Genomic DNA, 24,114 nt, shown 5'->3' with positions numbered 1-24,114 from the left:
TGGCAAAAAGGGTACGCAAATTATCTTCCTCATCACTAGCATTATCATCACTAGAGGACTCATATCTAGTAGAGGATTTAGATTTAACCTTCTTGTTTTTGCCGTCCTTTGCCATGAGGCACTTGTGGCCGACGTTGGGGAAGAGAAGGCCCTTGGTGACGGCGATGTTGGCGGCGTCCTCGTCGTCGAAGGAGTCACTAGAGCTTTCGTCGGAGTCCCACTCCCGACAAACATGGGCATCACCGCCCTTCTTCTTGTAGAACCTCTTCCTCTCCTTTCTTCTCCCCTTCTTGTCATCACCCCTGTCACTGTCACTAGAAATTGGACAATTAGCTATAAAGTGACCGGGCTTACCACACTTGTAGCAAACCTTCTTGGAGTGGAGCTTGTAATCTTTCCCCCTCCTTTGCTTGAGGATTTGCCGAAAGCTTTTGATGACAAGTGCCATCTCCTCGTTGTCGAGCTTTGAGGCGTCGATTGGTTGTCTACTCGGTGTAGACTCCTCCTTCTTCTCCTCCGTCGCCTTAAATGCGACCGGTTGTGCCGCGAATGTGGAGGGATCATCTAGCTCGTTGATCTTCTTCGAGCCCTTGATCATATACTCAAAGCTCACAAAATTCCCGATAACTTCCTCGGGGGTCATTAGTGTATATCTTGGGTTGCCACGAATTAATTGAACTTGAGTAGGGTTAAGGAAAATAAGAGATCTTAGAATAACCTTAACCACCTCGTGGTCATCCCACTTTTTGCTCCCGAGGTTGCGCACTTGGTTCACCAAGGTTTTGAGCCGGTTGTACATGTCTTGTGGCTCCTCCCCTTGGCGAAGACGAAAGCGACCGAGCCCCCCTCGATCGTTTCCCGCTTGGTGATCTTGGTGAGTTCATCACCCTCGTGCGCGGTCTTGAGTAAGTCCCAAATCTCCTTCGCGCTCTTCAACCCTTGCACCTTGTTATATTCCTCTCTACTTAGAGAGGCAAGGAGTATGGTTGTGGCTTGGGAGTTGAAGTGCTCGATTTGGGCCACCTCATCCTCATCATAGTCTTCATCCCCTACCGATGGTACCTGTGCACCAAACTCAACAACATCCCATATACTTTTGTGGAGTGAGGTTAGATGAAATCGCATTAAATCACTCCACCTAGCATAATCTTCACCATCAAATGTTGGTGGTTTGCCTAATGGGACGGAAAGTAAAGGTGTATGTTTAGAAATGCGAGGGTAGCGTAAGGGAATCTTACTATACTTCTTGCGCTCTTGGCGCTTAGAAGTAACGGACGACGCGTCGGAGCCGGAGGTGGATGCCGATGAAGAATCGGTCTCGTAGTAGACCACCCTCCTCATCCTCTTTTTCTTGTCCCCACTCCGATGCGGCTTGTGGGAAGAGGATTTCTCCTTCTTCTCTTTGTGGTGTGAAGAAGATTTCTTCTCCTTCCCTTTGGAGGAGTCCTTCTTCTTCTCCTTCCTCTTGGTGCGGGACTTTTCCGATGAAGTGCTCCCGTGGCTTGTAGTGGGCTTTTCGCCGGTCTCCATCTCCTTCTTAGCGTGATCTCCCGACATTACTTCGAGCGGTTAGGCTCTAATGAAGCACCGGGCTCTGATACCAATTGATAGTCGCCTAGAGGGGGGGTGAATAGGACGAAACTGAAATTTACAAATATAAACACAACTACAAGCCGGGTTAGCGTTAGAAATAAAAACGAGTCCGCGAGAGAGGGTGCAAAACAAATCGCAAGCAAATGAAGAGTGTGACACGCGGATTTGTTTTACCGAGGTTCGGTTCTCGCAAACCTACTCCCCGTTGAGGAGGCCACAAAGGCCGGGTCTCTTTCAACCCTTCCCTCTCTCAAACGGTCCCTCGGACCGAGTGAGCTTCTCTTCTCAAATCACTTGGGAATCAAATTTTCCCGCAAGGACCACCACACAATTGGTGTCTCTTGCCTTAATTACAAGTGAGTGTTTGATCACAAGAAAGAATGCCAAAGAAAAGAAGCGATCCAAGCGCAAGAGCTCAAATGAACACTACAAATCACTCTCTCTAGTCACTAAGGCTTTGTGTAGAGTTGGGAGAGGATTTGATCTCTTTTGGTGTGCTTTGCAATGAATGCTAGCTCTTGTATAGTGGTTGGAAGCTAGAAAACTTGGATGCAATGAATGGTGGGGTGGTTGGGGTATTTATAGCCCCAACCACCAAACATGACCGTTGGTGGAAGCTGTCTGTCGTATGGTGCATCGGACAGTCCGGTGCACACCGAACATGTCCGGTGCGCCAGCCACGTCACCAAAGCCGTTGCAATTCGACCGTTGGAGTTCTGACTTCTGGGCCCGCCTTGATGTCCGGTGGCACACCGGACATGTACTGTAGAGTGTCCGGTGCGCCAGTATGGGCGTGCCTGACGCCTGCGCGCTCTGGCGCGCATTAATTGCTATTGCAGGCGACCGTTGGCGCGAAGTAGCCGTTGCCTCGTAGTTGCACCGGACAGTCCGGTGTACACCGGACATGTCCGGTGAATTATACCGGAGCAACCGCTGCAAATTCCCGAGGCTGCCAAGTTCCAAAGCCGCATCCTCTTGGAGCACCGGACACTGTCCGGTGTACACCGGACAGTCCGGTGAATTATAGCGCGCTAGCTCCAGGAAAATCCCGAGGCTGAAGAGTTCTGGGTGAAGTCCCCTGGTGCACCGGACACTGTCCGGTGCGCCACCGGACAGTCCGGTGCGCCAGACCAGGGAGCCTTTCGGGATGCCTTTAGCTCTCTATTTTGAACCCAACTATGGTCTTTTTAATTGGCTTGTTGTGAACCTTTGACACCTATGAAACTTATACACTAGAGCAAACTAGTTAGTCCAATTATTTGTGTTGGGCAATTCAACCACCAAAATTATTTAGGAACTAGGTGTAAGCCTAATTCTCTTTCAGAACTCCGATCCTCCCCGCTGTCGTAGCGTCCTCCACGCCTGGGGTGGTAGCCTCGGCGCACCCTCTCGTCGAGGTGGGCCCGACGGTCGCGGTGATGGTGCTCGTTGCCGAGGCGTCCCGGGGCCGCAGGCGCTGTGTTGCGCGTGCGCCCGGTGTAGACCGAGGCTTCCCGCATGAATCGGGAAGTCGCGGCATGATGTTCCGAGGGGTACCCCTGCCTTCGGGAGGCGGAGCTCTCGGCCCATCGGACCGCGGCGCCCTCCAGAAGATTCTTGAGCTCTCCCTGGATTCGCCGCCCCTCGGTGGTTGATGGCTCTGGCATCGCACGGAGAAGCATTGCTGCTGCTGCCAGGTTCTGGCCGACCCCACTGGATGCGGGTGGCGGCCTGACCCTGACATCGTCGGCGATGCGGTGCTGGATGCCCTGGGGTAGATGACGCATTTCTCTGGCCGGAGGTTGGCCCGCCCATGCCTGCCCGACGTCCCGGTGGATTGGCTCAAGCGCTCCTGCTCCCTCGTCGAGCCTAGCCTGCACCCCGCGGATTTGCTCGAGCCGTGGGTCATGGCCCCCCGCCTGAACGGAGACCACAGCTAGCTCCCGTGGGTTGTCAACGCGAGGCACCGGCTTTGGGAGATCACCGTCCTCCGGCATGCCGAGATGGTTGCCTTCGGAGGGACCCCCTAGATCGACGTGGAAACATTCGCGGCTTGGGCCGCAGTCCTCGTCGCCGAGGTTCCGGCTACCGCCGGAACAGTCGGAAAGGCAGTAGTCGCATGCGGTCATGAAGTCCCGCATGGCACTGGGGTTGCCAAGTCCAGAAAAATCCCAACAGAAGTCGGGCTCGCCATCTTCCTCGGACCCCGAGGGCCCGTAGGTCGAGACGTCCGTCAGCCGGTCCCAGGGTGACCGCACACGAAACCCCAGAGGGTTTGGACTCGCCTCTACGAGAGCGTCCGCTAAAGCGAAGCCGCTTGGCGGGTCGAGGCTGAATCCGAAAGGCGTGAGATGGGAATCGGTCGGTACCTCTTGGTCGACGGGCGATGATGAAGTCACGTCGGGGACTGACTGCACCGTCATCTCAGGTACGAGGGTGACGTCCAGCAAGCCTTTTGCGAGCGTGCTGGCGTCGTCCGTTTGCTCGGGATTGGCATGTCGTGGGGAGACGACGCTCGTCTTCGTCTCAAATGTGAGGTCAATGCCCGACGCGCCCCCCGTTGGGGTGCTGGCGCCGTCGACTCGCTCGACAGCCGACGTGGCGCTGCCTCCTGCTTGGCCTTGGTTGCCCCGCCTCCTCCTCCGTCGGCGGGGGAGAGGACGGGGTGAGCTCGAATGTTGTTCTTCCACCACGCAGGGAAGACGTCGTCGATTCCGCCGCCGGCGGGCGGGCTGTCGGCCGCCATTGTCGCTGTCGCTCGGCGGTGGAAGGAGTATCATGTCGTAGCTGCCGTCGAGAGACATGAACTCGAGACTCCCGAAACGGAGCACCGTCCCGGGCTGGAAAGGTTACTGGAGACTGCCCATCTGGATCTTGACGGGAAGCTGTTCGTCAGCACGCGGCACGCCCCTACCTGGCGCGCCAACTGTCGGCGTTTCGAGACCGGGGGGTCCCTGGGCCGACGAGTGAATGTCGCCGCGTGCCCCAGCCCAGATGGGTCGGCGCGAGGCCGAGCGCGAAGGGGGGAGAAAGGTGGCCGGAGTCGGGTGTGAGAGAGGTGGAAATCCCGCGGCCTTCGTGTTCGTCCCGCGCCCAGGTCGGGTGCGCTTGCAGTAGGGGGTTACAAGCGTCCACGCGGGTGAGGGAGCGAGCGGCCTTACGCGAGCGCCTGTCTCGTCCTCGTCCCCGCGCGGCCAACCCTCTCTAAGAGGGCCCTGGTCCTTCCTTTTATAGGCGTAAGGAGAGGATCCAGGTGTACAATGGGGGTGTAGCAGAGTGCTACGTGTCTAGCGGAGGAAAGCTAGCGCCCTAAGTACACGCCATCGTGGCGGCTGGAGAGGTTTTGGCGCCCGGTTCGTGTGGTGTCGTGGCCGTCGCCCGGTTCGTGTGGTGTCGTGGCCGTCGGAGGAGCGCTGGAGCCGGGTGGAAGGACAGCTGTCGGGGCTGTCGAGTCCTTGCTGACGTCCTCTTGCTTCCGTAAGGGGGCGGAGAGCTGCCGTCGTCAGGGAGCGTGCGGGGCGCTATCATTGCCTATCTGGCGGAGCGAGCCAGATGGGATGCCGGTCTTGTTCCCCGTAGCCTGAGTCAGCTTGGGGTAGGGTAATGATGGCGCCTCCTGTTGACGTGGCCGGCTCACGCCCGAGGTTGGGCGATGTGGAGGCTCCTCCGAGGTCGAGGTCGAGTCTGTCTTCCGTGGCCGTGGTCGAGTCCGAGCCTCTGGGTCGGGCGAGGCGGAGACCGTCGGCTGAGGCCAGGGCTGAGTCCGAGCCCTGGGGTCGGGCGAAGCGGAGTTCGTCGTCTTCTGGGGCTGAGCCCAAGTCCGAGCCCTGGGTCGGGCGGAGCGGAGTTCGCCGTCTTCTGGGGCTTAGCCCGAGTCCGAGCCCTGGGTCGGGCGGAGCGGAGTTCGCCGTCTTCCGGGGCTTAGCCCGAGTCTGAGCCCTGGGTCGGGCGGAGCGGAGTTCGCCGTCTTCCGGGGCTTAGCCCGAGTCCGAGCCCTGGGTCGGGCGGAGCGGAGTTCGCCGTCTTCCGGGGCTTAGCCCGAGTCCGAGCCCTGGGTCGGGCGGAGCGGAGTTCGCCGTCTTCCGGAGCTTAGCCCGAGTCCGAGCCCTGGGTCGGGCGGAGCGGAGTTCGCCGTCTTCCGGGGCTTAGCCCGAGTCCGAGCCCTGGGTCGGGCAAAGCGGAGCTTCCTATGGTGCCTGCGGCCAGGCCTGACTGCCTGTCAGCCTCACTCTGTCAAGTGGCACTGCAGCCGGAGCGGCGCAGGCGGCGCTGTCTTTCTGTCAGGCCGGTCAGCGGAGCGGCGAAGTGACGGCGGTCACTTCGGCTCTGTCGACTGAAGGGCGTGCGTCAGGATAAAGGTGTTAGGCCACCTTTGCATTAAATGCTCCTGTGATTTGGTCGGTCGGCGCGGCGATTTGGTCAGGGTTGCTTCTTGGCGAAGACAGGGCCTCGGGCGAGCCGGAAGTATGTTCGTCGCTGGAGGGGGGCCTCGGGCGAGACGGAGATCCTCCGGGGTCGGCTGCCCTTGTCCGAGGCTAGGCTCGGGCGAGGCGTGATCGAGTCCCTCGAATGGACCGATCCCTGACTTAATCGCACTCATCAGGCCTTTGCAGCTTTATGCTAATGGGGGTTACCAGCTGAGAATTAGGAGACTTGAGGGTACCCCTAATTATGGTCCCCGACAGTTATAGATGTAGACATAAACACACATGTGGTGTAGTGGTAGCTACCGCTAGCATTTGCTTGAGAGGTCATGGGTTCAAATCCAGAACAGGGAATGGCAAAACGCGGAATGGTCGACTACTATTACAGACTTAATAAGTAGTAGATATTATAGGACTCTGTCTCTTAAATTCTAAATATAGAGATTTATATACTGGAGCCCTATCATTAGTATTTACTTGTCATATGCCCGTGCATTACTACGGTTTATATATATGACGTAGTATAAATTTTGCTTTAATAAAGCATAAAATATATGTTTTCTATTAATTAGGTGAGTGTGAGTGTGGAGCCAACAAATAAGATTTAAACACTCACTTATATATAATTTCATCTTATTTTTTATATAAACTCTCCTACTATAGTATTATAGAAATGTAGGGTTTTTTTAAAAAAATATTGACGTATGACGACTGTTGAAATTGATGCTTTAATACAGTAGAGATAACTTTGTTTATCTTATGAATAACATAATCTATTTCGTAACAAGTTGAATCAACTATTGGATCTGTAAATGTTTTTTTGTCTTAAACATTTTAAATCATGTCATACTTTAATTTTAAGGCTCAAATGTAGGACTTCTTTTTTCCCGAGATGCTCGGGTTGAATTTTACTATGATAACTATAATTTTAGCTGCGATTTAATTAAGCTAATATAATTATCCTCGATATATAGTTGCATACTACTGTTTTTTGTATATGAGTGAATATTTTAAGAATTGACTGTATTTTGTTTTCAGTATTAAGCAGCGTTACCGCCGATCGTCAATCTGGCTTAGTCTTCAAAGATGCTAATATAGGAGTAGGAGAAGTGTGTGCCTGCATAGTCTAGCAGTGTTGTGTAGTAAACAATATAATGTCTTGTTCGATTAATCCTGTTACCTATGAATTGAATGAGATTAAAAAAAATTAAATGAAAGTTTGACTTGTTTGAGGTTTAAACCCACATAATCTCATTAAATCCACGTGGATTGAGAGTTAATCAAATAAGTCCGGTGAGGGCCACACAGGAGTCGGGATAACGTGATTTGGTGTTGGAGGGTGACAAGCTGGAGCGTACGTAGACGGATAATGTTGACCCGTCACCAAACCGACCCATCAATAATTTATTCGAGCTAGCTTACCGCCGGTGAGCCACTCATCAGTCTCCGTGGCGGCGTGGCCGTGGATCGGTCGATCAATCATTGCGTGCATGTGCCTGTGGATGACAGTGGGTAAGGTACCCAGTGGGCACACGAAGCCATACCCATACCCACTAGGAAAAAATTGACCTATACACATACCTACTACCCATCATGGGTACAAAATTACGCCATACCCATACCCACCATGGGTAGCGGGTACCCATCGGGTACCCATACCCATTAACATTACGATAGACATGATCATTTGAATCGCAAAAATAAGTACCATCATAACAAATGTATCGAACCCAATATAATTTTATCACAGGTTCAACAATATTCAACATTAAATGGCAATATCATGCCTTCAAATCACACAAAACATATCATTGGTTCTACAAAACTGTGGACAAAACATAGCATTCATTTTATATGAGACATATAAATCCGGACCCACGTGTCATATATTAGCGGGTTCCCCATCGGGTAGCGGGTATGGGGCAACAGAGAACATACCCATGCCCACCATACTCGATGGGCATAACAAATGACCCAATAAAATAACCATGGGTATCAAAATCCGCCATACCCATGCCCTAATAGGGTTTTTACCCATCAGGTTTCAGGTTTCGGGTACCCATTGCCATCCCTAGTGCCAACGCTGTTTTTATTAAAAAAAATGATCACTCGTCTTATTCAAAAAGTAATGAGTTATTATCTTCTTGTGATTTATTTTATCACTTCAAATAGTTTGTGTCTGACTTAAAATTTTTATATTTTGAATAAATATTTTGAAAAGAGAATTGATCAAAGTTTTCGAAAAAAAATCAATAGGGTCATATTCATCAACGGGTGTAGTATTAGCAGCGGCCTGACTGACTGATGAGTGAGTGGCTCACATCACATGGCAGCAGCTATCAGCTTCGTCTCCGATGTCACGCAGAAATTTTATACAAGGAAAATATCCCAGGCCATGTGTTGCTGTTGCATTCCATCTCCATAGACAAGTAATCCCAATCCCGTCCTACCTGGATGGTTCCTGCCTGTCTGTCGCCTCGTGACGTCTGTCCAAGAACACTCGCTCCCCACCTGTTCGCTGCTTCTTCTTCTTGCCAATCTGCTCCTTCTTCTAGCTAGATCTTGGATGGAGCTGGGGATGACGATGGAGGTAGCGAAGATCATCGAGGTATGTAGAGTACGCGGCTGCTAGTTAGTTCACCAGGCCAGCAAGCGAGCTCCAGCTTCGTCCGATCGATAGATGCGAGCTGTAGCAGCGTGGCAGCCATTCATCAGTTGTCAGATCTTAGATTCCCCCCATCCCCGCTACTAGTTGGTGGTTAGCAAATCCCACCAAGCAGGAAGCAGCCGCGAGCGAGCCATGGCCATGGATCCCGTTCTGAAGGTGGCCCTGGGCTCGGCGGCGTTCGCCGTGTTCTGGGTGCTGGCGGTGTTCCCGGCGGTGCCGTTCCTGCCCATCGGGCGCACGGCGGGCTCCCTGCTGGGCGCCATGCTGATGGTGCTGCTGGGCGTGATGAGCGCCGACGACGCCTACGCCGCCGTGGACCTGCCCATCCTGGGCCTGCTGTTCGGCACCATGGTGGTGAGCGTGTACCTGGAGCGCGCCGACATGTTCCGGCACCTGGGGCGCCTGCTGTCGTGGCGGAGCCAGGGCGGGCGGGACCTGCTGGTGCGCACCTGCGCCGTGTCCGCGCTCGCCTCCGCGCTCTTCACCAACGACACCTGCTGCGTCGTGCTCACCGAGTTCATCCTCAAGATCGCGCGCCAGAACAACCTGCCCCCGCGCCCCTTCCTGCTGGCGCTGGCGTCCAGCGCCAACATCGGCTCCGCCGCCACGCCCATCGGCAACCCTCAGAACCTGGTCATCGCCGTGCAGAGCGGCATCTCCTTCGGCGGCTTCGTCTTCGGCATCCTCCCGGCCACGCTCGTCGGCTCCGTAGTCAACGCCGCCATCCTGCTCGCCCTCTACTGGAACCAGCTGGACGGCGGATGCAAGCCCGCCGCCGGAGCCCAGGAGGTGGTCGCCGTGCCCACCGAGGTCGTCGAGGAGGAGGACGTCACGTCGCACCGCTTCTCGCCCGCCACCATGTCGCACCTCCTCCTCCGACGCGCCCAGTCCCAGCAGGTGCCGGCCGGCTACGACGACGCGGCGAATCAAGACCCCGTCAAGCCGCCCAACGGCGTCCACCACAGAAGGAAAGCAGCGGTGAACGGCGATTGCGACGGCGACGGCGACCGCTACTACTCCTCCTTCTCCTCCACGTCGTCGTCGACGGAGGAGGCCAGCGCCAAACAACCAGAAGATGACGAAGAAGAAGTAGAAGAGGAGTGGCAGAGCAGGGTGTGGAAGATGTGCGTGTACGTCATCACCCTGGGCATGCTGGTGGCGCTGCTGCTGGGCCTGAACATGTCGTGGAGCGCCATCACCGCCGCCCTGGCGCTCATCGTGCTGGACTTCAAGGACGCCCGCCCCTGCCTGGAGAAGGTGTCGTACCCGCTGCTGCTCTTCTTCTGCGGCATGTTCATCACCGTGGACGGCTTCAACAAGACGGGCATCCCCAGCGCGTTCTGGGACTTCATGGAGCCGTACGCGCGGATCGACACGCCCACGGGGACGGCCGTGCTCGCGCTCGTCATCCTCCTGCTCTCCAACGTCGCGTCCAACGTGCCGACGGGTCAGTGTCTGGCTCACCCACCTCAATCACTCAATGTTCACTGCTCGCATTATTAATCCATCGAGATTTCCGCAACCGCTGCACGCAGTCCTGCTGCTGGGCGCGCGCGTGGCGGCGTCGGCGGCGGCCATCTCCCCCGCGGCGGAGACCAACGCCTGGCTCATCCTGGCATGGACGAGCACGGTGGCCGGCAACCTCTCGCTGCTGGGCTCCGCCGCCAACCTGATCGTGTGCGAGCAAGCGCGCCGCTCCCAGCAGTACGGCTACACGCTCTCCTTCTTCAGCCACCTCCAGTTCGGCTTCCCGGCGACGCTCGTCGTCACCGGCATCGGCCTGCTGCTCATCAGAACCTACTGATGCGTACCGGAAGGGATGTCTGGAGGGGGAAGAAGAATGTGGATTCTTTCTCAGCGCCGTGTATCGCGTCACAGGTCGTTTTGTTTTTGTTGTTGAATTTGTGCAAGGATTCGTTCGATTGGGGGGATATCATATCATGGTCGCTGCCTCCTGTCCTGTAAAATGGTGGAGAAGCGTAGCACCAGAGATAGATAGATAGATCAGCATGGTGCTCGCTTGCTCGGAGCTGGAGGCGTTTTGGGATGCACGTACATACATACATACATTCATTCTCTGCTTTTAGTAAGAAATCTGTGCATTATGGAGTAGCACACCATGTATGTATATATCAGACATAAGAAACAAAACAACAAAAAAAGGAGGTGTATATCATCGTATTTCTACGTGTAATAAGCCAGTGTATTCAGATCGAATAATGTTAGGAATCGGGTTAATCAGAGCCAGAACCGATGGGGTTCTTATTCTTCCTCTTACTTGCATAATGATGATGATTGTGTCAGACATGGTCGAATGGTCCAGCTGCTGTTTGTTTAGGTCAGTTTTAGTAGTTCTATCAGGTGTATCTATTTAATAAACTGTTGTATAAGTTTTTTTTCTCTCTCGCGTTATAGCAACACTTTTTATGAGTTCATAATAATAAAACTCTCTTGCCACTATTATCAACTCTCTTCATCTCTTACGATATGAGGGATTGAGTCATGCATTTAGGGGTGGTAATAGATTGTCATTCTAAATGTTTCTTCACAATAAATTAGATCTCTTAATAAATTTTAGTTCACAAATAAATAGAAATAGAGTCCGATCCTTATCTGATTTGATTCTTAAATTATATTCGTAAAATTTAGAGCTTATTATCATCTCTATGCACATTTGGCATTTGATAGTTGATTGGGGTTAGTCATCTAGTAGGATGCAGGGCTAGCGGGGTTCCAACTTTTTTTTTTGTAATGCTGCTACACGATATGACTCTAGTGGTAGTGGTAGACTTAGGTATGACTAGAGTTATCTGATCCTCATGATTCATTAATTCAGAATAAGAGACGACAACAACCGTAAATTAAGTTTAGTCGTACGAGTAGGTCTTATGTGAAGCACTTCCGTGTGATTACAGGTTTTTTAGACCCATGTTTCTTTACAGACGTAGCCAATTCTATATTTTTCTTAAGTGAATAGCAAAGATCTCAACGCTCTTTGAAAAATTTATCTAGAACGGGAAACCAATGCTCACTTTTTTTAAAAAAACTTAGTCCAGTTTATTTTGTTTTTACTTTGACATGATGACGCATCAGAAAAAACACTGATAAAATTTCTAAAATTAAAAACACAAATGTTTTTAAAAACTACAAGGGAAGCATATTAGACAACCACAAACAATGGGGGGTGGGGGGGTGAAAAATTCGATGTACCTCTAGATTTTTTGAACTTAGTATGGTTTATCTCCTCTGCCGTGGCACTACATCAGCAAAGTTATCATAAAAACTATTTAGGTATAAATTGAACATTTTTAAAAGTGGTGATAAGTTTAAAAGTATTTTCGTAGATCAGAGAGAAAAATCGGTGAGGAAGGTAAATTAGATATTTTTTAATTTTCTTTTAAGGGCCATGTCTAATAGAACAGAACTGGGCCTCGTGCCGCTCACTAAGCTTAGCCCGTTCGGCCTACTTTCAGCACGTCCTGGTTCAGGCCCATGAAACTGGCCATGCACGGACCAGCGTGCGCGTGCGTGTGTGCGCTGCATTCTCTCCCTCCCCACTTCTCTCTCGTGGCGACAGCGACGAGCCGACGACTGTGCGGCCGTCGCTGCCACTCTACTCGCCAGTTGCCCGGATCTTCTTCGTCCCCTTGGAAATCGACGGCCACAACCAGGTACCCTTTGGTCTTCTCTACCTGCTGTGCGGAACTGAGCACTCAAAGCCGAACCTACTATTTGTATTCGGATCTGATCTGATTGCAACTGTATATGCATGTATTATGCTTACTAACTTCGATTGTTTTGCAAAACTCCGCCCCTGCCTTCACTTCGTGTTATAATAGTATAAGCCGTTTGGTGCCACGTGTGTATTTAACTATTTATTATGTTTTTGCTCGGTCTGATTGTGCCAGGGCAAACAGGAAGTTTCGCAAGGATGCCCTGGTGCACGATTGATGAGTCTGACCCTGGTGAGTTTTGGCATCATCTGTACTGTTCCTTCCTTACATTTTCCAAATCATGGGAAGTCTATCTCTCTTCAATTCTTACGTATCCTTTTCCTTGTGATTCCCATTCCAAGTCATGGGAGGTGTATGTGTGAGTTCCGGTAGACAGTTTGCAGCCACCGAAAATAACGAAGACACCATGCAAAGTCAACCTGATTCAGGCTACTTGGACAAACCACACATACGAAAGGGAGGAACCCATAACAAGTTCAAGCTAATTCACCCTCTATAGACAGACTAATAAGACTCCAGCGAGCTTGAAGCTTAAAGCGACAGATAACTTTCAAAAGGTACTGATCCAGCAAGGCAAAATCAGCTGTCCATCCTCGCATCATCTTCAGGGCCCCACGCTTGCTGCACGAACCAGAAGCCTGACCCCCTCCTGAAGAACCTCATGCAGATCTCTCTTGCTGAGACCTGACCAAGATGAAATAAGTGCACCGGCATGACATATGATCTCATTAGGGGATTTAATCAGAATTTTGTCAAAACACATTTTGTTTCCTGCTTTCCAGATAGCCCAGCAGATGGCCGAAACTAGCACAACATGAGTAGCATTATCGATTTTTAAATTTTCCCGAAGCCACTCAAAGGAGTATTCAATGTCCCCTGAAATGTATTTTGTACTAAGGCATGTGGCCACTACACCCCAAATAACTTTGGCGATTGGACAAGTGAAAAAAGGTGATTAGTATTTTCATCCTGAGGACAGAAGCTGCAGCAAGGGTCACCCTTCCACTGTCTTTTGATCATATTATCTTTAGTAAGGAGAGCATTATTTTCAAGGAGCCACATAAAAACTTTAATCTTCAAGGGAACAATTTTTCTTTAAAATCATGACATCATTCATCATCTTTTCAGGTTATTCAGCATCTGCTCTCTACCATTCCTCGTGATAGCGTGAGAAAACAACTTATTTTACCAGCCATCAACACTTCCGAATAGTCTGCTGACCATCAAGCTCTGTTCTTTGACATATTAATTTATCGCTACTTTCTTGAAACAGCAAACCATTGATGAGCTGAATGCATTTTGTTATGCTTACTTCCGTTTGTACTTCTGTCTTTGTTGGTCTCGTCGGTATTTTAAACCATTGCTTATGTTTTACTTGAGCAGGTGTTTTCACCGAGCTGATTCAGCAAATGCAAGTGGAAGGTGTACAGGTTAGCTTCCAGGGTTCTGTTGCGTCCCCTGTCTGAACTGTTTGTTTTCTCATCCTTCGAACTATTGTTGTACCTGCAATAGCAGTATGCACTCAGCCTGCTCATTCGGTAGTGTATTTTTCTTCTTCTGAGGATTTGTTTCTTCCCCATGCTGTGAAACTGATAGCAACCTGGAACTCTCGTTTTAGAAACTACCTTACTGTCGTACTATCTGACTGTAGGACAAACATAATTAATATATGGCATGCTTAGCTGATTGTAAACTTGTATGGCAACAAGATTGTGAAGACGTGCACTTTAGTGTAGAGAAGAATAACTGATAATTTGCTGTCAATAGTTTTTTTTTACCTTTATGCAACCGCCAACTCAATTTCAGGAGGGGCATCCTCTTATCAAAAAGTAAGAGGAGTGGGGCCTTGAGTAAGATTTTATTCTAGACTTGCTTATTCACTTGCACTTGTTTAGTATGGTACCTGTAGTCACATGATGACATGCTAGCAACCAACTATGTTTGAGGTCATGGTTTTATTCTCGAGTTTGAACCATAAGTCCATTATATATATACAATATGTGCTTCTAGAAATCTGTGATGAACAATATTTTGCCAAGTTATTCGTATATATTTTTTAGCCCATACATGTTGTTGACGCCTTTTTGGAGCGCCAAACACTCAATAAGAACCGGCGGCGGTGCTCACTGCGCAGGGGCGGACGGTCCGCGGCCTGGTGTGAGGCTAGGGTTCCTGCCTGACGGCCTGACGGTCCGCGCCCTGGGGCCGGACGGTCCGCGCGTACGCAGGGGCGGCGGAAGATCGCCGCCGGCGGCCTGGATCTCGCTCCCGGGAGGGACCCCGTCGGGGAGGAGAGATCCTAGGTGATGTCTAGGCTCGGGTAGACCGACCTAGACTCTTCTAATCGACGTAGAGTCGAAGAGAACCGGAGAAATTGGAGATCGAGAGGCTAAACCTAAACTAGACTAGAACTACTCCTATGATAAAATGTAAATTGTATTGATTGTAGGTTCGATTCGTTGTTCTTAATCGGCCGTAATCCTCTGCTTTTATAGAGGAGGGGGGCTGGACCCGTTACCAACAAAACTCCAAGCAAATCCCGTGATTTTCGCCAACAAACGCAGCGAAAAACTCGGAACCCTAATCTGTTCTGCGCGTGCGCGGACCGTCCGGCCCACAGGCGCGGACCATCCGGCCCACAGGCGCGGACCATCCGACCCACAGGCGCGGACCGTCCGGACCGCGGACCGTCCGGCCTCAGGGCCGGACTGTCCGCACCTCAATTTGGTGCCCAACATATGCCCCCTGCCTTTTGGTGGAGCTGAGCAAACCAAAAGCAAATAACTCGATGTGATTACATCGGTTCTCTTAGGCATCTTGCCACATACTAGGATGGCACTGCTTAAGGAAACGCCCATTCAAGGCTTTGGGTAAATCTTTGCCTTGTAATGTTTGCAATAAATAGGCGTTACCAGACATTACCTGTTTTACTTTATATGGACCCTCCCCGCTTGGCGACCATTTCCCAAACTTTCGGTCTTTACTCCTTAGAGGCAGGATGGTCTTCCACACCAGGTCTCCTACTTGAAATGACTTTGCTTTGACCTTCTTGTTGTAGGCCCTGTCTACTTTGATCTTGTCCTTTTCTATTGCTCCCAAAGCTATCACCCTCTTGTCGGTCACCTCATCAATATTATCCATCATTGAATTATAATAATCCATGACGGTTAGATCATTTTGTTTGGCGAACCTGACAGCATTCAAACTTATTTCCACAGGCAACACTGCTTCCTGCCCATATACAAGCTCAAAAGGAGACACTTTAGTAGCACTATGTTTAGATATTCTGTGAGCCCATAAAGCTTCGGACAAAATCTTATGCCAATACTTAGGATTATCAGATACCTTCTTTTTTATCAAGTTAATCAATGTCCTATTACTAGACTCGGCCTGTCCATTGGCCTGAGCATAATATGGAGATGAATTAAGCAACTTAATTCTATATAATTCAGCAAATTCACGTACCTCCTTTGACATAAAAGAAGTCCCTTGATCTATAGTCAAGGTCTGGAGAATACCGAATCTATGAATAATATGCTCAGTTATGAACTCAATTACCTCCTTGTGTGTCATGTTCTTCAGAGCGACGGCTTCAGTCCATTTGGTGAAATAGTCAGTGGCAACTAACACGAATCGATGCCCCTTTGATGATGAAGGATGAATTTCTCCAATAAAGTCTAATCCTCATCCTCTGAACGGCCAAGGTTTGATGATAGGATGTAATTCGGCTGCAGGGACCAACTGTAGGTCGCCGAATTTTTGACACACTTGGCAACCCTTGTAGTACTTGAAACAATCAGCTATCATGTTAGGCCAATAAAAACCAGACCTTCGCAAGAGCCATTTCATCTTTGGAGCCGATTGGTGGGTACCACAAATTCCTTCATGTACTTCGGCCATGGCCAATATAGCATCATCTGGGCCCAAGCACTTAAGCAAGACGTCGTTGACTGTTCGGCGGTAGAGTTCATCACTCATCAAGACATACTTGAAAGATGTACGCCGAATGTTCTTATCTGTCCTGATATTGGGATTTCGTAAATAATTAAGTATAGGCGTCCTCCAATCACTTGCATCGGCTTCATTATCAGCCGATTCAATTAAGAGAACATTTCTGGTAACCCCGGACGGTCCGGCGTCTCGACGCGGACGGTCCGCGACCTGGGGAATTGGCCCTACACCGGTTATCAGATTTTCAGTGTCGTGGAATCTCCCTCGCTTTATCCGATAACCTGATGCATCTTGTGCCAGATTGTTAGCTCTATGATTCTCAACTCTCGAAATATGCCAAATACTGAATTCATCAAAAGAATGGATTATGCTCCAACATTTTCAAGGTAACTATTCAGAGTACCATCAAAGCATTGATATTCTTCTAACACTTGTTGGACGACCAGCTGAGAATCACCAAATGCTTTCACATGTTTTACTCCCATACAATTTAAAAGTTCCAAGCCGAATAAGAGGGCCTCATATTCGGCTTGATTATTAGTGCAATAAGTTTTCAATCGGCTAGAGAAGTCGAAGGAGACATTACTCGGTGAAACAAGTACGATGCCAATTCCTTGCCCTTCATTGCAAACCGATCCATCAAAATATAAAGTCCAAGGAGTAATAGTGAGGTATGACATGTCTAGTTTATGAATATCATTAATTCGATGTTCTACAATGAAGTCCGCTATGACTTGGCCTTTCATAGATTGCAATGGTTCATAGGCCAAGTCATATTCTATGAGTGCATAAGCCCACTTACCAATTCTACCACTCATAATTGGGTTATGCAACATGTATTTGATCACATCGGCTTGACCAGAAACAGTGCAATGACTAGACAGTAAATAACATCTACATTTGGTGCATTCATAAAACAAGCATAAGCATAAATTCTCAATAAAAGTGTACCTTGTTTCAGCATCCACCAACCTTCGGCTTAGATATGTCACCACATGTTCCTTCCCCTCAGTTTCTTGTGTCAGAACAGCCCCAATGACCTTATCTTCAGTTGCAATGTATAATCGGAATGGTACTCCTGCTCATGGTGCTTTTAATACGGGAGCCGAAGATAAGTATTTTTTGATGAGATCAAATGCTTCTTGCTGTTCTGCCCCCCAAGCGAATTCGACATCATTCTTAAGCCGAAGAATAGGGGTGAACGTATCAATCTTCCCGGCTAGGTTAGAAATAAACCTTCGTAAGTAATTCACCTTGCCGAGAAACTTCTGTACCTCGACCTTACAGGTCGGAGGTCCCACATTCTGAATAAACTTGATTCGGTCAGGGTCTATCTCTATACCATGTTCATGGATGACAAATCCTAAAAACTTACCAGCCGACACTCCAAAAGCACATTTACGTGGGTTCATTTTCAAACCATACCGACGCATTTTATCAAAGGCTTTGCGCAAATCAGCTATATGAAAACTAAATCAGCCGATTTGACTACAATATCATCAATGTAAACTTCCACAGTGTTTCCTAACAATTCATGGAAGATCAAATTCATAGCCCTCTGATAAGTAGCACCAGCATTTTTCAGACCAAATGTCATGACAACCCACTCAAATAAATCAATGAAGCCTGGACATATAAAGGTCGTTTTAGACGCATCTTCTTCGGCCATGAAAATCTGATTATATCCGGCATTACCATCAAGGAAGCTAATAATTCTATTTCCTGATGCATTATTGATTAATGTGTCGGCTATGGGCATGGGATATTCATCTTTAGGAGTTGCTCTATTTAAATTGTGAAAATCAATGCATACTTTAAGCTTACCTGACTCCTTCTTCTCCACCGGCACAATATTGGAGACCCACTCTGCGTATCTGCAAGGTCTGATAAAATCAGCTTCTAGCAACCGGTGGATTTCGTCCTTGATGCGTGGGAGAAGATCTGGACGAAATGTTCTAGCTCTCTGCTTGAAAGGTCTGAAACCAGATTTAATAGGCAGCTGATGCTCTACGATCTCTCGGCTTAATCCAGGCATCTCAGTATAATTCCAAGCAAAGCAATCTGAATATTCCTTCAATAGACCGATCATCTCATCTCTAGGATCGGTCTCCAGGGTCTTGTTTACAAAAGTTGGCCTTGGAGTTTTACCATCTCCTATGTCAATCTCCTGCAAAGGATCGGCTGATGTAAACCCCTGTCCTAGTTTATCAAGATCTCTGAATTCCTCTATCGTGTTCCCCACAGAGGAATTAGATGATCTTTGTGTGACGGCGGACTTTCCGGTCTCGGGGACCGGATCATCCGTAATACTGTCTTTTCGCTGCGATAGATGTTCGGTCTTAAAGTCCGAACCTTTTTGTGAAAGACCAGACCATCCGGCCTTGGAAGCCGAACTGTCCGTGACCAAAGACTCATGAACTTTGTGTGTATTCATCATTTAAACTTTATTTAGGATTTAGCCGATTCTCCATCGGCTCTAGCATTACAGGAATGAAACCTTTCTTATCTATACTTATGAATTGATAATCAGAAAAATCTACTCCTGTGAGACATGTAACAGTCTCATAAGTCCAAAGTACAGGGGCATCGGCCACAGCGATGCAGGCCGATACATCAGCATGTACTTGTTCTATGTCACCGCCTACCCATTGTATTAACATTTGATGTAATGTAGAAGGTATACATTGATTGGCGTGAATCCAATCTCTGCCTAGGATTAAACTGTAATTTCCTTCTACATCAGCGACGAAGAATGCAACAGCAAGGGTCTTAGTCCCGATGGTTAATTCAACGGACGTGACTCCCCTGGCTTTGATCGAACTATCAGTTCCAACACCGCTGAGGGTTATGTTGGTCTTGACAAGTTCGTCATCTTATTTACCTAATTTTCTGTACAATGAATAAGGCATTAGATTTACAGTTGCCCCTCCATCTACCAACATCTTAGCAATCGGTATCCCATCAATGTGACCGCGCATGAAGAGCGGCTTTAAATGATTTACCGATTCCTTTGGTTTAGTAAAGGCGGCTTCTTTAGGACCAAAATCAAACTGGGCAACAACAGGTTCATCATCGCCGATAATAGTACAATCGGCGGAAAGTGTAATAACATTTACATCCATACCTGGGCGTTCTGGAGAAGCCCCGTAGTCGACCAGGTCTTCTCCCAGCAGGTCGTCCTCTTCCATTGATGTCGGCGTGTCGTTGGAGGCTTCCTAGTGAACAGCGGACGGTCCGCGCACAAGGGCCGGACGGTCCGCGCCTGGTGCAGGTTGTCCGGAGGCTTCCTGGTGAAGGACGGACGGTCCGCGCGCAGGGACCGGACGGTCCGTGCCTGATGCAGATTGTTCAGCCTTGCTGGCCGAGCTATCTGCCATACCTGCAGGGTGCTGCACAAGTGTGGCCGTTTGTTTTTCCTCAACGGCCTTTGGTCTCCATTTCTTTTGTGGTGGCGGGTACTGTGGATGTGTGTCATTGAATATCTTTTCCGCCTCCTTCTCCTGGCTCTCCTTTGCTCTTAGGCGCTGTAATTTTCTCTTTTGGGACCGTGTCAATCCCGCTGGGCACCATCGAGGCATGGAGTACTTTGGATCAGCTGTTTTGATGGTAGTCGTATCTTCTTTTTTGGTTGTATTGGCCGATTCACCAAAATCATCGGCCTTTCACTTTCTTTTTGTATAACGACTTCTGTTGTACCTATTTTGATAATGTCCTTTTTTGTCGTTCTTTCAGTTGCCGCAGGCATATGCCCCCCTGCCGGATTGGTCGGCCTTGGAGGCCGAGTAGTCCGGCAATCCTGTTGGGTCTGTGCCTGGTGACCGGATTGAGCGGTGCTCAATCGGTCTTGTACTGGTGGCGCCAACCTGTCAAAAACAGATGTTTGGGGTGCCCCCCAGGCGGGGTACTGTGGCATCCCAAATGGATATGGTGGCATGCCCCACATTTGATTTGGGACATATGTTGGAGGTAAGTATGTGTATGGATATGGCATAGACGGATAAGGGGGTGGAGGTGTCCATGTCGGTATGTTAGGTCTCAATTGTACAGTATGACCTTTCATTTCTTTCGATTGGTGGGGTGGTCCAATCGGCCTGACCTGACGTTGCTCATGAATGAGTGAGCGGGGTCACTTTGCTGGCCGGTCACTGGGGTCGGCCTTCTTTTTCACGTATTTAGACAACAATTGATCGAAAGTCGGGCCGAAATTGACCAGCCGACCAGCTGCTTTAAATGTATTTGTTTTCCACGTACCTATCTCTGGTCGTCGTGGTTTGAAGGTACGTGGCCGCTGCGAGTCCTGAGCATGGCCGGACCGTCCGCTGGAGTTCTCTGAACCGTCCGGAGAAGCGTTGGACCGTCCGCGTCTGGATGGCGGACTGTCCGCGATGCGCAGCACGGGTTCCCGCAACTGTCTCCCTGTCTGCGCTTGCCCCCCAGTGCTAGAGGCTGTGATGGTCACCTTCAGGGTCTCCCCTCCATCGGGAGTCTTCTCGGCCACCACTTTCCTGCAAGAAACTTTATAATCCCCATTGCCTTTTTTAACATCGCCGATGATTGTTTCTTTGCCTTCGCCTTTATCGGCTGTGTTTGGCCGAACCAGGACTTTCTTGCCCTCGAAGTCGATCATGTTCATCGGAAAGGGCTCTGTATCCACCTGCATTTCCTGAAATTTCAATCGTCCCTCATTAATGGTCGATTGAATCTGTCGCCGAAACACATTACAATCATTATTGGCATGAGAAAATGAGTTATGCCACTTGCAGTATGCACGACGTTTTAGCTCGTCAGCGGATGGAACAGTGTGATTTATTTTAATGTTGCCATTTTTGAGTAATTCGTAAAATATTTTATCACACTTACCAACATTAAACGTAAACTTAACCTCCTCTTGTCGTTTCTTTTGAACCGGCTGTAAGGAGGAATAAGCCGAAGATTTGGCCTGCTTTGGCCAAACCATTTCAGCAGCATACACTTCTGCTGATTCGTCATCTGAGCTACTTTGGTCGCATTCTACTATATGTACGTTGTGACGAATTGTTTTAGCAGTTTCTTTGCTTCGGCTTTCACAAGCCAAAGCTCTCTGGTGTAACTGTGCTAGTGTAAAAAATTGGATGCCTTCTAATCTTTCTTTTAAATAATATCGTAGACCATTAAAGGCTAATCCTGCTAGCTGTTTTTCTGCTAAATGAATTTGTAAGCATCAGTTTCTTGTATCTCGGAATCTCCGGATGTAATCATTAACCGATTCATCTTTTGCCTGTCGCAATGACACTAAATCTACCAAATCCAACTCATAGTCACCGGAGAAAAAATGTTCATGAAATTTTTGTTCTAGATCCCCCCATGATGAAATGGAATTAGGAGGTAAAGTGGCATACCATGCAAACACGGTTCCTGTTAGAGATAATGAAAATAAACGTACGCGAAATGCCTCTGTGTCGGCCAATTCTCCTAATTGTGCTAAAAACTGGCCTATGTGTTCGCGCGTGTTCTTTCCTTGATCACCCGAAAATTTTGCGAATTCGGGTATCCTGGTTCCCTATGGGTATGGGTGGTGATCAAATCGGCTGTTATAAGGTTTCCGATACGATTGCCCCCCCCAGGGACCATGCTTACTCCGAGCTTATCTCGGAACGCCCCGGATATTTCTTCCCTCACTATATCAATGGCAGCCGGTGCGAGACCACCGGCTCTCTGGTCAAACATAGGTGGGGTTGGCTGGATGTTAGCATATTGTCTTTCCCCCCATTGGTTTGAGCTACGTGGTGCATTTCCATTTGCCCTATATGGCTCATAGGTTTGATCGTTTCTTTTCGGCCTTCTAGGTGGGGCCGGAAAGCTTTCATGGGCTCTGGATCTTGAATTAATGGGCTGGTGCATTGCATAGTGTGATGGGAAGTGTTGCTGGGACGAGTGAGGATTCAGGTAACAATCCTGTCCGGACATTGGCCCGGACCGTCCGTGATTATATGCGGACCGTCCGTTGTTGTATGCGGACGGTCCGACTGGGTAGTTTAAGTTATGTGTCATATGTTGTGGCTCGGGTGCATGTCGGGGTAACCCATTAAAAGTAGGCCCGGCCGTGGCTGGCCCGGACGGTCCTACTTCACGTGCGGACGGTCCGGGCATGTGCAGATCGGCTGATTTACTGTCGATTTGCGGTTGCTCAGGGTATATGTCCATCGGCATCCCATAAAGGGGTTGTGACTGGTCGTGACAACATATAGCCGATGTATTACGCATGTTATCCCCTAACTCAACCTCGTGCGAAGAAAAATTTGCAATACTAGATTTGTCAAATGCACGTACTAGTCTCCTATAGTCGTTTTGCATATCCCCTATGATATTTTGCATTTGTTCACGTTGTTCGTCTACATAATTACTAAGAGATTGTAGCTCGTTAGTATTACTTACATTGGGGATATCTGGTGTGGGTCAGAGCGAAGCCGGATCCGTCGCCCAATGTCGGACGACCTCGTTGTTCCTGTCCACTTTGAAGTTGGCCAAGAACTTTGCTTTTGCCTCCTGGATCATATGCTCCTTGTGCTCCTCGAACTGGAATTGTTCGTCAGCCGGCAAGATCTCTCAAGTCGGCTCTATGATGTTGCTTGGAGAAATATCAAAGTTATCCCCTAAACCGGCCATTGAGGGCCGATTTGATGAGTCTGAATGTGTTTTCCCAGCGGAGTCGCCAAAAAGTATGTTGACGCCTTTTTGGAGCGCCAAACACTCAATAAGAACTGGCGGCGGTGCTCACTGCGCAGGGGCGGACGGTCCGCGGCCTGGCGTGAGGCTAGGGTTCCTGTCTGACGGCCGGACGGTCCGCGCCCTGGGGCCGGAAGGTCCGCGCGTACGCAGGGGCGGCGGAAGATCGCCGGCGGTGGCCTGGATCTCGCTCCCGGGAGGGACCCCGTCGGGGAGGAGAGATCCTAGGTGATGTCTAGGCTCGGGTAGACCGACCTAGACTCTTCTAATCGACGTAGAGTCGAAGAGAAGCAGAGAAATTGGAGATCGAGAGGCTAAACCTAAACTAGACTAGAACTACTCCTAGGATAAAATGTAAATTGTATTGATTGTAGGTTCGATTCGTTGTTCTTAATCGGCCGTAATCCTCTGCTTTTATAGAGGAGGGGGGCTGGACCCGTTACCAACAAAACTCCGAGCAAATCCCGCGATTTTCGCCAACAACCGCAGCGAAAAACTCGGAACCCTAATCTGTTCTGCGCGTGCGCGGACCATCCGGCCCACAGGCGCGGACCGTCCGGACCGCGGACCGTTCGGCCTCAGGGCCGGACTATTCGCACCTCAATTTGGTGCCCAACACATGTATATATTTGGGATGTTCTTTAAACAGGTGGAAGAGCTTTACTCTCTCGATGTGGACTCTCTTAGTGAACTGCGGTGAGAGTCTTTATTTTTTATGTCATCAATATTTGCAATCTGAATGCACATATTCTTCCTGTCCACTTCTCGTAGACCAGTATATGGCTAATTTTTCTCTCCAAGTGGATATCTGGGGAGAAGGATGAACGGCATGTTGTCAGAGATCCTAATCCGTACCTTTTCTTTGCACACCAAGTTAGTTCCACTCTGTCCCTTTAGCTCACCATATTTTCTACTTTGTACTTAACAATGACAGCCAATCTATTTGCTTATTTTCAGGTCATCAGTAACGCATGTGCTACTCAAGCTATTCTCTCAGTTATCATGAACCGCCCTGAAATTGACGTCTGTCCATAATTATCCCAATTGAAGGGCTTAGCTA

The 24,114-nt window shown here is 49.3% G+C and overlaps 2 protein-coding genes across 2 annotated transcripts; both read left to right on the top strand.

Moving 5' to 3' along the window:
* Nucleotides 1-8,346: 8,346 nt before the first annotated feature.
* Nucleotides 8,347-10,815, top strand: LOC100281732 (arsenite transport subunit B). Its single transcript, NM_001154652.2, has 2 exons — nt 8,347-10,111; nt 10,200-10,815. The coding sequence occupies exons 1-2, from the start codon at nt 8,797-8,799 to the stop codon at nt 10,466-10,468; spliced, it is 1,584 nt and encodes a 527-aa protein (NP_001148124.1). The 5' UTR covers nt 8,347-8,796; the 3' UTR covers nt 10,469-10,815.
* Nucleotides 10,816-12,204: 1,389 nt separating this feature from the next.
* On the top strand, nt 12,205-24,108 carry LOC103654104 (ubiquitin carboxyl-terminal hydrolase 2). The gene is made up of 5 exons (XM_008680927.3): nt 12,205-12,335; nt 12,573-12,629; nt 13,782-13,828; nt 23,826-23,927; nt 24,012-24,108. The coding sequence occupies exons 2-5, from the start codon at nt 12,596-12,598 to the stop codon at nt 24,087-24,089; spliced, it is 261 nt and encodes an 86-aa protein (XP_008679149.1). The 5' UTR covers nt 12,205-12,335; nt 12,573-12,595; the 3' UTR covers nt 24,090-24,108.
* Nucleotides 24,109-24,114: the final 6 nt, after the last annotated feature.

The sequence above is a fragment of the Zea mays genome, chromosome 4 (assembly GCF_902167145.1).
Source record: "Zea mays cultivar B73 chromosome 4, Zm-B73-REFERENCE-NAM-5.0, whole genome shotgun sequence".
NCBI lineage: Eukaryota > Viridiplantae > Streptophyta > Magnoliopsida > Poales > Poaceae > Zea > Zea mays.
This window is presented reverse-complemented; position numbering and strand designations above follow the sequence as displayed.

Excerpts from the sequence above, each read along its gene's own strand:
- LOC100281732 (NM_001154652.2), top strand. The coding sequence starts at position 8,797 with ATGGCCATGGATCCCGTTCTGAAGGTGGCCCTGGGCTCGGCGGCGTTC. Across the intron at positions 10,112-10,199 it reads CGCGTCCAACGTGCCGACGG|TCCTGCTGCTGGGCGCGCGC; the intron begins GTCAGTGTCTGG and ends CGCTGCACGCAG.
- LOC103654104 (XM_008680927.3), top strand. The coding sequence starts at position 12,596 with ATGCCCTGGTGCACGATTGATGAGTCTGACCCTG. Across the intron at positions 12,630-13,781 it reads GATTGATGAGTCTGACCCTG|GTGTTTTCACCGAGCTGATT; the intron begins GTGAGTTTTGGC and ends TTACTTGAGCAG. Across the intron at positions 23,928-24,011 it reads ACCTTTTCTTTGCACACCAA|GTCATCAGTAACGCATGTGC; the intron begins GTTAGTTCCACT and ends GCTTATTTTCAG.